A 12,294-nucleotide genomic window follows, 5' to 3' on the forward strand; every position below is an offset into this window, starting at 1 on the left:
TTTTGTTCCTGGCAATGCTCACAGCCCTAGAGTAGCTGAAGGTAGCAGTGATCTACAGTTGCTCACAAATTTACCAGTTTTCATTTAATGTGACGCTTGCAAGTATCATTTGAAGATGAAAGAAGTGAAAGTTTTCAGGAAGGAGAAGCCTCAGTCACAGAGGGAGACTGTCCCAAGTGTCTGGCCCTTGCTAAGAGGTTATAAACAAAGTATATTTGATGCAAACATTGTGTGATCCTAAGAAAACCAATAGAATTTTACACTGCTAGTTTTAGGCTTAGTGAGGCAGCATTTTATTGTGTAGTAATGAGCTTCCAGATTTAAATTGCATTTGAATTCTGTTGTTTATTTGCAAGCTGCAGGAAACAGAAGTTTGTTTTACTGATGACTGCAGATACCTTATAGTGGCTGTTCTAAGTTTATGCCAGTTTTGTCAGCTTCAGGAAGAACTGGTTTAAATTTGGCTAGGGGGAAAAAAAAACTGCAAGAGAATCACAAAAGTTCTCCCTCAGTAGTGCCGAAAGAAGAGGAAGATGACATGCCATGATTATTTCCAAACAGAAGTATAATAGTAAATATAATACACAGAATTAGATTTGAGATACTGAACTGAGTATTGCAAAAATTCAGCTGGTACTGGCAGTTGTCATATTTGTTGTATTTAGCTGCAGGCAAACAAGTAGGAGGAGATGCTGTCGTTTGAGTGCCTGAACAGTTGTGAGATCATTTAAAAGAAATGGGCAAATTGCATTGTCTGGGAGAACTAACTTCAAAAAGTTAGGGGTGAATCTTGAAAGAAAACTGAGAGAAACAATAGAAAAAAGTAATGTAATTGAACTTGCACCAGAACAAAGCACTGCACTCTCAAGAAACTACTGGCTGAATGGCAAGACTTACTTGAAATTCAGGGCAAGAGGGGCATGTCCTGAATGACTGTGCCTGGAAGAAAACTCAGAAAAATGATTTGACTTGAATGCCTAAAGAGACCAAGAAACTTCAAAAGAAATTACATCCAGGTGTTTGTTTTAAAGGAGGACTGCAGTTGTTGAAAAAGGCATCTATTCATATTGCAAGGGGAAAAGTAGTGCAAAAAATTTCCCTATTCACCATTTAATCTATTAATTTGGGTTTATGGAAGTGTGGTGACTCTCCAACTTGTTTACAAAAGGATTGTTTGTCAGTTTTAAACATTTATTATTTGCATTATTGGTGCAAGAAGTGCTGACTAGAATCCTGTCAAGCAGAAGGTAGCATTTGTATTGGGTTTGCATGGCCTGGTTTTGGTAGCAGGGGGATTACAGAGGTGGCTTCTGTGAGAAGCTGCTGGAAGCTTCCTCCATGTCTAGCAGAGCCAATCCCTGGCAGCTCCAAAGATTGACAGGACAAGGCTGGGACAATTAGAGGTGGTGGCAAAGCTTCTGTGATAATATATTTAAGAAGAAAGGAAAAAAGAAGTTTTTGCACAGTTGTAATTGCAGTTTGATGGGGAATGTTGCCCGGGGATGGACTCACACTGCAGCAGTTCACTGGGATCTGTTGCCTGTGAGAGGGACTCATGCTGGAGAAGTTCATGGAGAGCTGTCTCCTGTGGGAGGGACCCTGTGGGTGCAGCAGGGGAATGACTCCTTCTCCTGAGTAGCAGGAGAAACAGTGGGTGATGAACTCAGCATAACCTCCATTGCCTGTCTCCCTTCACCACTGGGGTAGGAGATGGAGCTGGGAAGGAGGGGGTGGGAGGAAGGTGTATTTAAGGTTTTATTTTACATCTTATTATTCTGCTCTGGTTTTGTTAATAATAATTTTAAGTTATATCTCTAATTTTGAGCCTGTTTTTCCCATGACAGTATTTGATGAGTGATCTCTCATGGCCCTTACCTAAACCCATGAACCCTTTGTGAAGTTTTTTCTCTCCTGTCCAGCTAATGGGGGTAGGAGAGGGAAGGAAAGTGAGAGGGTGGCTTTGGTAGGTGCCTGGCATCTGGCCAGGGTCAACCCACTGAAATACTGGAATAATTCCTTTGTTCATCAAGTCAAGCTGACATGTCAACTCTAGCCCTGTGTTGGGGGCAAATGACAGATGTGTGGAGTTGGGTTTTGTATGGGAGGCCAAATGGGAAAGCCTTTGGTCAGTGGGAGTGTTGGGGAGCTGGACTCTGGTTGTTTGGAGATTGCCAGGGTTACCTGGCTGTAACCTGCAGGACAAACAGACAGTGAGCAGAGCCCCTGAGAGGCTGCTCCAGCCTCCTGCCTGAAGTCTGCCCTTTGCCAAGGGTGCAGGCAGCACTTCTGTGCTGCTGTGTTGAAAAAGCTTTTTGTCCTCCTTCAGATAATATTTTAATGCAGCTGTATTAATGACACGGAGGATTGAGTTTAGCAAGGACTAAGTAGCTGTTTTGTGATTAATAGAGGTGGGTTCTTGGAGGTTAATAAAGCAGTGACTGAGCTTTTCCACAGAAAAAGACATTTCTCTTCCTCTTCTGACAACCTGCTTGGTAAATTTAAAAGAAAAAGCATTTGAGCTATTCCACATGTTTGAATGTCATTTGTTCCATCTGAATTTCAAATATTTCACTGGAAGAAAATCCTGAGCTGGCTTTTGAATTAATTTAGTAAAGAGTGTTCTTAGAGTTTGAGGGAATGGCAGTGAGACTTCACCAGTCCCTGTGTGCTGGACTGGGGCAGGGACCTGTGGGAGGGCCTCTGCCATATCCAAGTCCTACTTCCACAAAATGCTTCTTGCTTGCCCTGACAACATTGAAAGGACATTGGAAATAAAATAACATTAAAGCTGTTAAAAAGCCCAACCCAAATAGATTTCGTTCAGCAGCTTCATTTTGTTTCTCGTTACTTGCCAGCTTCATGCATTGAATATCTCTGAGTGGTACATGAGTGATTAACTTGGATTTTCTCAGTCCATCTAGTAACAATTATAAAATGACTGTAAAGAACAGAGTGTGCATATCAATTTTTATTTTCCCTGTTTGGTCTCAGAATTGGTTTGGGATTGTGGGGGAGAGTTAGTGGAGGACTATGAGCAAGGCAAGGGCTGTGAAAACCTGTATTTTTCAAACAGAAGCTGTCAAATAGTCTGTGCTTATTTTGCTGTGCTTAACAGCTTGTAAGAGCTGGTTTGCTGGAAATTTTAGATGTAGGGAATATGCAATCTCAGTAATGTTTTGTTAGGACATAAGAAAATATAAATTGAAATAGACCTGAGAAAAATATTGACTGTCTGGCCAGGTTGTATTAACTTAATGATGAATTAAATTAATTCTGTACAGAAAAAAACCCCCGCAGACAGAAATTGATGCCAGTATTCATGAGGCTTGTTAATTTTTAAAAATCCTCTCTGTTACTATTTTTATCTTTTTAACTATTTATTTATCATTTTAATGCTTATTCTACTGATAGTGGTATGTGGCTCAATGAATCTGACTAAAAAATTGTTTTCTGTCTCCAGAGTTACTTTGTTAGAGCTGATGATGGTGAAAGTAAGTGACAAGAACTCAGTTAGCAGTGAAGAAATGAATGTCTTTGTGAGACATGCTGGCTTCCTTGCAGACTGTTTCCAGGAGAAATGTGGAGCTGTGCTCAAGTTAACTGCTGCAGCAGCTGCAGAAGATGAGGTATGACTGATAACCATTTCAGTACTAGAATTTGATGTGATAAATCCTCATTTCCACTGTTGCCCAGGGGGACACAGACATAACAGTATCTTTTCCAGTTTACCTTGGGAAAGCAGTGGCAGAGCACACAGTAGAGTCTGTAGGACAGCAGCCAGCTTTTGCTTTTAATTTGAGGATGGCAGAGGATATGGTACATAAAAATAAGTCTACCCCATTGTTAAATATTTCAAAATCTAAAAAATGTTCAAGTTGTCACATATTTGGATATTTTATTATCTTACCAAGGATCACTTGTATAATTTATTTGCGTTGTCAATTGTGATTAATTCAAATTTAGAAGTGTGGTGACAGGACAAGGGGGAATGGCTTCACACTGATGGAGAGTTAGATGTTAGGAAGAAATTGTTCCCTGTGAGGGTGGTGAGGCCCTGGCACAGGGTGCCCAGAGAAGCTGTGGCTGCCCCTGGATCCCTGGAAGTGCCCAAGGCCAGGCTGGACAGGGCTTGGAGCAGCCTGGGATAGTGGAAGGTGTCCCAGCCCATGGCAGGGAGTGGAACTGGATGGGCTTTAAGGTCCCTCCCAACTCAGATCATGACTGAGATGAGCTCAGCTGGTCAGAGCATGGTGCTGATAACACCAAGGTTTGGGTTTGACCATTCACCTAAGAGTTGGACTTGATGATCCTTGTGGCTACCTTTCAGTTCAGAATATTTTGTGATTCTGTGATGACCTTATGATTCAAATATGAACCAAACCAAAGGTATTTATTCTGTTAATGGATGGGAAGCAGTAATATACATGGAGTCAGAATAATTTTATTGTTAATACAAAACCAATATGCAATAGTTTCACTTCTAGAAACTCTAGAGAAGAAGTGTCATAAGTAATTTACTATCAAAGTAAAAAAACATTTATCTTAAATGCCTTTATATGATAATCTTAAAAAGTGTTGGACTTGCTTGGATTTTTTTTTTTGTTTAAATAGGCACAAGAATTTTAAAAGTAGGTTTGAGGTGTGTTGTGAAGAAATACCATAAATCACTTTATGGGGAGGTGGTATTTGGATGTGTTAAAAAAACCAAACACCAACCAGCAAGCACACAATCTCTTCTTATCTGTCCAAGAAACACAGCCTTCCCCACTGCCCCAGCTGTTTAGTCTAAGTTATGTCAGATAACTTAATTGACTACTTCTGGAAAAGGTACTAACTTGGCAGTGAGAGGACATACATTGAGACAATTCCATCTTTACTTTTTTTTTTCCCTGCCTTCCTTTTTTTTTGTTTTTTTATCCTTTGTGGTTACTTTCCAAACAACTTTCTGTGGTTTCAGTCATGGAAAAAAACTTATTTGTTTGCACACCAGAAGGAGGTCTCTGTCCAACCAGAAGGTGCTGGGACAGCAGTATTGTGAATATTACTGCATAACTTACCCTGCTTGACACTGACTTCTTATTCTTCTCTCACGTAAACAAGAGGTATAAGTTGAGAATCACTTTTTGGTGGGAAAATGGGGCTCATTGAATTAACATAAAATATAAGTCCTAATAGATAAATAAATGGAGGAGGAATAAATGGAGGACAATATATGTGCATGCATATTTGGGTACACACTTGTTCACAACATATTATTGCCATGGGAAAAGAGAAATGCCAGTCTAAATTCATAAAACTCTTTTCTTACAAGAAATTATAAAGAATTGCACCAATTTCTCCTCATTTGTAGAAGTATTTTTAGGGTTTTTTTGTAGCAGTTGTATTTAACTGCAAAAAATGTGGTTGTGCATGTAGAGTCTGTCATTAAAAATGCTTTAGGCAACATCTGTGATATTCAGCTTGGCTTTGCCTGGCCTTCTCTGTGGCCCACAAGCAAGTGCCTTGCTCAGGCCATGTCTGCAGTAGTAAGCTACCTTAGACTCCAGAACTCTGAGGCCACATTTAAAAACTTTTGGGAACAGTCCTTGGACTGGCCTGACTCCCAGAATGTTGTCTGGGTGTCCCATCTACTGTTTAACTTGTTAAGTGTAGACACTGCTTTGTTTTCTTAAGGAACATCAGGTCTTGTAGCTTGCATCCTAAACCCATGAGAAGCTAATCATATGCTTTTGCAGTGCTTAAACCAATGTTTAAAATAGCTTTTCCATTCAAAGCCTGACTTCAGCATCAGTTTGCTTGCACTAACTTTCAGCCATACTTGCAATTGCAAAATTCTTTTGCATACTTGCAAAATAAAACCCTTCCCTGGACTTAGTTCATCTCTTTATAAGGAACATCTTTCTCTAAATATGTTTATTTTAAAAAGTCTTCAGTTATTTCCTTATTTACTTTTCAGATTATATCCATAGCAAGATGTCTGTCAGAGTTCAAACTATTTTGGGTTTTGAAATTCAAAAGGAGGTATTTTCCTTTACTGCCTTTCTTTTGTACAGGTGGAGGGCAAAAAAACCCCAATTTGGAAAGTCAGCAGCAGGGAAGGAACTTTTTTTTTTAGCTTAGCAAGTTTCAAATATACATGAAAATTCAGGAATTCTTTTATGGTTTTTAAATAATCTGTTCCTTTTAAAAATTGTAAAAAAACTGGTTACTGTCTCTGAAGTGCAGTTGGGGTATTACTACTTTGTAACAGGATAATGGCTGATTATCTGCCTTTGTGCTGATGAAAGCAGTTTATTGAATAATTTAGGGCAAGACTTGCACTTTCCTACACCTGTACGGGTCAAAAAATGAAAATACAGCTTTAGTACCTGGGCCCTATAGCAATTTGGTGTTTTCAAGGAGCAACAAATGAATATAATTGTACTACTTAATTCCTGAACACTATTGTTGATGATTTGCATAACATTAAATGGATCCAAAATACCACACTATGGGTAAATAAACCTTTTTTTTTCCTGGACCAGACAAGGCAGTAATAGTTACTGTGACCAATGTCTGAGCCTTTTCATGGCTACTTGCAGTTTATGTAACACTCCTGGAGTGGGATCATCTTGCAGTCACAGCCTGGCTTTTGAGCAATATGTGGTGTTCCAGATTCTGTCATGTGCTCCTAAGGTATTTTCTGTAAGTGCTGGATTGTCATTAGAGGCAGGACCAACATATTCTGTGAGAAAAAATAGTTCTGTGGCTGAATAAATAATATGCAAATGAAATTGTGTCTCATCCCTAACCAAAATGCTGCATCTCTGATCACAATCCTATTTACCCAAGAATAATGTAAATTCTCACAGCCAAAGTTTGTTTGACCACAGAACTTTACAGAATTCCTGCGGATAACAAATTGGTGTCTTGCAGGCGGTGTTTGTGTCTTTAAAGTGGAACACTCAGACTGAATAAACTCAAAGAAAACATTTATACAGAAATAATTTTCTCAGCTAGTAATTTTCTGTATTTCTGCTTTTGGAAGCTACTGTGTTTTTGTTAAAATTTTATCCCTTATGGCTCTGTTTTGGTTCCCCCATGATTTTTCAGGCAGATATAACACTAACTGTAGAAGAGAAATTATTGCAATCTAATATGTTATTGTTATTTTAGAAAGTTGCCCTAATTTTATATAAATTTATTCTTGGCAGTATGGAAGACCTGCACAGAACCTGAGGAGCTGAGAGTTCCTGTCCCCTGTTTACATTTCTGGGTTTATGTTTTTAGGATAACCTTCATAAGCCATTTTCAGAAATGCAGTTTTCATTCCAGGAAGCACTGGTGACAATTCGTCTTCTCGATGTGCTTTGTGAAATGACCTCAAACAGCAGCCAGCTGGAACATCTGCAGGCATTCCCTGGTTTGCTTGAAACAGCTGTAGGTGAGTGAGCAGCCACAAGGCTTAACTGTTGGTGCTCAGTGAATGAAAACATGTTTTTCACCACTGGTGGTCATTCTAATTCTGACCTTTGAATGAGATAAATAAATAGAAGATGGAGTTAATCTGCATATTCAAATATTTGATTTGTTCCTGGAAATTTTCTGCTTCTCCACTTTCTCTGTTGGCCTGTGTTGCCCAACAGAGCCTGGATTCAAGTATCAGCAATGTTCTTTTCTTACTGAAAGTGTTGCAAGGGACAGTTGCTTCCTACATTCCTACATTCCTTCCTACATTCTGGCTGAATGTGTAGAAGAGTTTCTTCAAGAAGTAGAAAAAGGACTTTTCCTCCATGCTTTCTGTTTCCCAAATTCCTGAAATTTAAGTGCAGTTTCAATGTTATTAACCAAATCCAGTGACTTTTAAAGGTCAGCTTTAAAGAAGCTAAAAAACAGCAAGGGAAGGACTGTACATAAATAAAATTATGCCAAGATATTCCAGAGTTGCTCAAGGGAGGAAGGAGGGATGATACATAACATGACCAGTGCTTTTTTACATTTTAGTACTTTGAGACTGAGGTATGCTACCATTTTGTGAGAAAACTGTAAAAGTTTGTGTATTTTTGAGACAAATAGGTAAAAATTAAAAAATAAAGAGGTTGAAACAGCTCTATTCTAACTCTTTAGGTGGAGATCAATAGCAGCAGCCTTCAGCCTTCATGTGTCAACTATGTAAGGGTGTAAAAAGTACTCAAAAATGCATTCTGACATTGGGCTGGTCTTTTATGGTTGGTTATATTAGCCCATATCACACAGTGAGGTAAACTTCCAAACTTCTTTGACATGATGTTGAATATGAGAAATTATGTTGCTTATTGTTGAACTGAACAATTAAAAATAGAGCTCCGTGCCAAGTGAGACTGATTTTCTCATGGTAATGTATTAAAATGTTTTCTCTAGATACCCTGAGATTAACTCACCTTGCTGGGAAGCAGGCTGTAAATATTTTCACTGCCACACATGCTGTGACAGGGCAGGAGGAAATTTCACATCCAGCTGTTGGTTTCAAATCTCATCTCATTCGTTTGATTGGAAATCTGTGTTACAAGAATAAGGAAAACCAAGACAAGGTGAGCTTGTAGATTTTTATGGCAGAACTCTGATGTGTAAACAGATGCCTGACTATAAGGTAACTGAAATATATTGTTGGTCTAGAAATTGATTTGTAAATTGTAGAATTGATTGTGTCAAAGAAGCTTTTTTTTTTTCTTGGTGCCTATGAATTACTATCACAATTATGCTGACTTTTTAATAACAATATAATGTTTGCCTGCCTACCTTTTGTTTCAGCCCTGTAGAATGCAAGCCGGTGCCTAATTCCTTTGTGGTTTTCACTTTTGCACTTTCTTTGAAAAGTCTCAAACTAAATTTCAACTTCACTTTGAAGGGAAATGGATGTGATTTGTTGCATGAACTTAATTTTAAATCTTTGAATTAGTCTGATGTTTTTTCTCCCTTTTTCATGTCACTTTAAAAATGGAGGCCTGCCTTTATCAAATCACTTGAAAACCTTTATCTTATAAATCCTATATAGAAAATCAGATTTGTGGGGAAAAAGAGGAAACAGCAGCAAGCTTTAAATATTAATTTTTTTTTTTTTGAGTGATAAAAGATGTGGCTTTCTTCCAGGATTTGTTAGACTATCTTAGTTTCAGCAAGAAAAACGCTTCCAAAAGTGTCTTTGTCTGACAAATTCTAGTAATATGATCCTCTGGATGGGTAATAGGGGAATGATTTTCCACTTCCTCATTCATATTAAGAGCATGTAATCAAAGCTTTTAATATGTCTGAAAAATATTACTAATACTAATAATCGCTCTTGCTTAGTTGCGTCTCTGACCCATTATGATGTAATGCTGTTTTTTATCAATGCAGAGATGAAAAAAAGGAAGTCTTCTGGGAGGAAAGGGAAAAGAAAAACTTCTACTGTTAAAACTAATCTTAATAAAAGTAGCGAGTAAAACATCTGGATGCTATTTAGTGTATCTAAATTAGCTTGGATTTATATGTATATATAGATCTCTAAGCCAAATTGTTTTATATGACACTGGCTTCCTAATTTGAAGACTGTTCTGCCTGAAAATATGAACAAGATTTGACTTGTTTGGAATTCAGTTTTCAATTCCTTTTTTTTTCATGGGGGCAAGCTGTGCAATTAATCCACTTAGCAAAAGGTGCCAACATCCATAGATCAAACTGTGACCACCCAGATCCTCAACTTCATCTTCTTGCTGTAGTGATTAAAAAATAGACAAACTCCTATTAAAGACACAGGCTTTTTTTTTTTTTTTTGCAGAGTCACAGAATAGTTTGGGTTGCAAGGAATTTTAAAGGCCACCTTGTTTCACCCCCTGCCACAGGCAGGGACGCCTTCCACTATCCCAGGTTGCTCCAAGCCCTGTCCAGCCTGGCCTTGGGCACTTCCAGGGATCCAGGGGCAGCCCCAGCTTCTCTGGGCACCCTGTGCCAGGGCCTCATCACCCTCACAGGGAAGAATTTCTTCCTAATACCTCATCTAAACTTTTACCCTCTTTCAGTTCGAAGCCATTCCCCCTTGACCTTTCACTACACTAAGTCATTTAAAAAATGGTTTTTTCACACTTAAGGTTTTTAGAAAAACTTCATGTGCTTATCTGTTCTTCTTCAGGATGAATGTAACTTTTTAAAAATAATTGCATTCTGGCATAGGAGGATTTGAAATTACATGCAGTGAAGATCATCCCACATTTGACTGCACATGCTATTCAGAGGTGGTGGGGGGAGAACTAAACCTCTGGGATTTCTTAAGTAGAAACTTGCATGATTGTGATTATTGTGTTTTCCCAATGTTAAACAGAAGCCTGAAATGGAGGAAAGATTCTTGGTTTACAGTTGAACAAAAGAGAGGGAGTCTTTTAGACCTGGATGCTCTGAAGTGGAGCTCCTTCACACCTACCAAAAATTCTCCATGCTTCCACTGGTTGGGTGGGGCTGTTCTCATGGAGCTCTCTGTACCTTTTAATGCTTTGCTAGATAAGGACAAAACACTCAGGGTGTTGCAGGACTGAGCTCTGTAATTGGTAAGTTTTGTCTGGGTATAGCACTGTGAAAGTCAGCAGGAAAGCTGAAAATGGACCTTCTGGCAGAAGTCCTTTTAAATGGTTATTAAAAGCTTTTTAAAGGGGTTTTGCTGTGCAGATGGGGGCTCTACCTAACTAATACAGGAGTACACCAAGTAGAAAAGTGTCTGTGGCTCAAGAGAGTCTTTCAGAGTATCTGTTTGGACATATAAGGGAGCTGTCCTGGTCCCATGTTGTTACTTATGTTATTGTGCTAGTCTTCAGCTTTGTTGCAATCATGAAGCCTTAATAAGGTGCTAAGATTTCCATCAAAGCATAGAGACTGGTAAACAAAAGAGAATCAGGCTCTCTCTTAAGGGGCAGGACAAAATGAGTAATAAAGGGTTGGTGTGAGGTTCTTGCCTTGAGGTCAGAGATGAATGCATAGTGTGCAGTATTGTTTGTAAAGCAATGGATTATTTTGTAACAAGGTGACTCATTTGTCCTTAAGGAATAATACAAAACTTTATTCTGTTGTGCTGCCCCTTCAGCAGCAGCAAGTTAATGTTCCCTCTTGCCCTGCTCCTATTCCCTCTTCTGCCCCTCCACTTGCTGACAGCTGATACAGTTGATCCATTGTGACTTACCCAGTTTGGCCACTTGAAACCTTGATCATACAAAGAATGGAAAGTTAAAAAAGAAAATAACCTGCCTCTGTATACATTTCCAAAGAGTCTGTACCAACTTGTAGGCTTCCTGGCTTCCTTTTGACTCTGGATGGGTTTTTTTGAGCCCTGTGTGGTGTTGAACCTAATCATCATAGTGGTACAGCACAGCCCTTTCTAAAGGAAAGCTTGGTACACCAGTGTCAAACAGCTCTTTCCAGACCTCTTTGTGCACTTACCTAAGTGTTGAAACTGCATCTGTAGCATTTCTTTTTAATGTGCCTGTTGAAGGTGTAAAATCCTCATTTTCCCAGACAAAAATCTAAAAATAAGGTAATTGACCTTTATATGGAAGAGTTCTCAAGAGATTTCTGCAACTTCTTTCCTGGTCCAGCCAGCTGAGTAATAGTTGTCATACCTGTGGTAACAACTTCAAACATGAATTGAGCTTGGTATTCACCAAAGGGTTTTGTGCTGTTGCTCCTTCTTTTCTTCATCCTCAAATGATTCTGTAAGGCATGGATTATTAAAGTTCTAGTCACTTGAGAAATATTTGGAGATGTTCAGAGATTTTTTGTTGTTACCTATATCATACTCAATGAAGTGAAGAGCACCATATCAACTAAAAACATTCCTTGCTAGTTTACTAGGTGATGAAGAACTGAATTTGTTTGGGGTACACAATGTTAGAAAAACTTACTAAAATAACACCTTCTGATGTGGTTAATATTTTTTTAAAGAGGTTCAGAAGATCTAAGGTACCCTATATTGCAGGAAGGGGGTTATGTGTGGTTCCTGGGGTTTGCCAGTGGTATAGATTGCTGGAAGCAGGAACCCCATATGTGGAAGAGCATCTACCTTTGTGAACGCTCCTTCTCTGGCTCAGATCTGAGCTGTTAATCCAAATTCTTCCCACTTATACTGGTATCAGATACAAGTGACATATTTTCCAGTGTTACAGCAGGAATTTCATCAGTTTTCTGTGTTGTTTTTCATTGTCCTAACCTCAACATGAACTGAATTTCCCCATCTTCTCTGAACTGCCATCCTGCCATACAATCTCTTCAGGATGTTTTGTTTATTGAGTTTTGGGGTTTTTTTTAAAGCTGCAC

At 38.8% G+C, this 12,294-nt stretch overlaps 1 protein-coding gene across 2 annotated transcripts in view; it reads left to right on the plus strand.

Moving 5' to 3' along the window:
* The window catches only part of ATXN10 (ataxin 10), a 76,470-nt gene that overhangs the window by 35,461 nt on the left and 28,715 nt on the right, over window positions 1-12,294 (plus strand). The window contains exons 7-9 of one of the 2 annotated variants that reach the window (XM_066549930.1): window positions 3,461-3,626; window positions 7,315-7,423; window positions 8,380-8,549. In XM_066549930.1, coding sequence (XP_066406027.1) covers window positions 3,461-3,626; window positions 7,315-7,423; window positions 8,380-8,549 — 445 coding nt within the window. The remainder of the gene's footprint in view (window positions 1-3,460; window positions 3,627-7,314; window positions 7,424-8,379; window positions 8,550-12,294) is intronic. The other variant, XM_066549931.1, reaches the window with a different exon arrangement.

This window comes from Molothrus aeneus, chromosome 5, assembly GCF_037042795.1.
Source record: "Molothrus aeneus isolate 106 chromosome 5, BPBGC_Maene_1.0, whole genome shotgun sequence".
NCBI lineage: Eukaryota > Metazoa > Chordata > Aves > Passeriformes > Icteridae > Molothrus > Molothrus aeneus.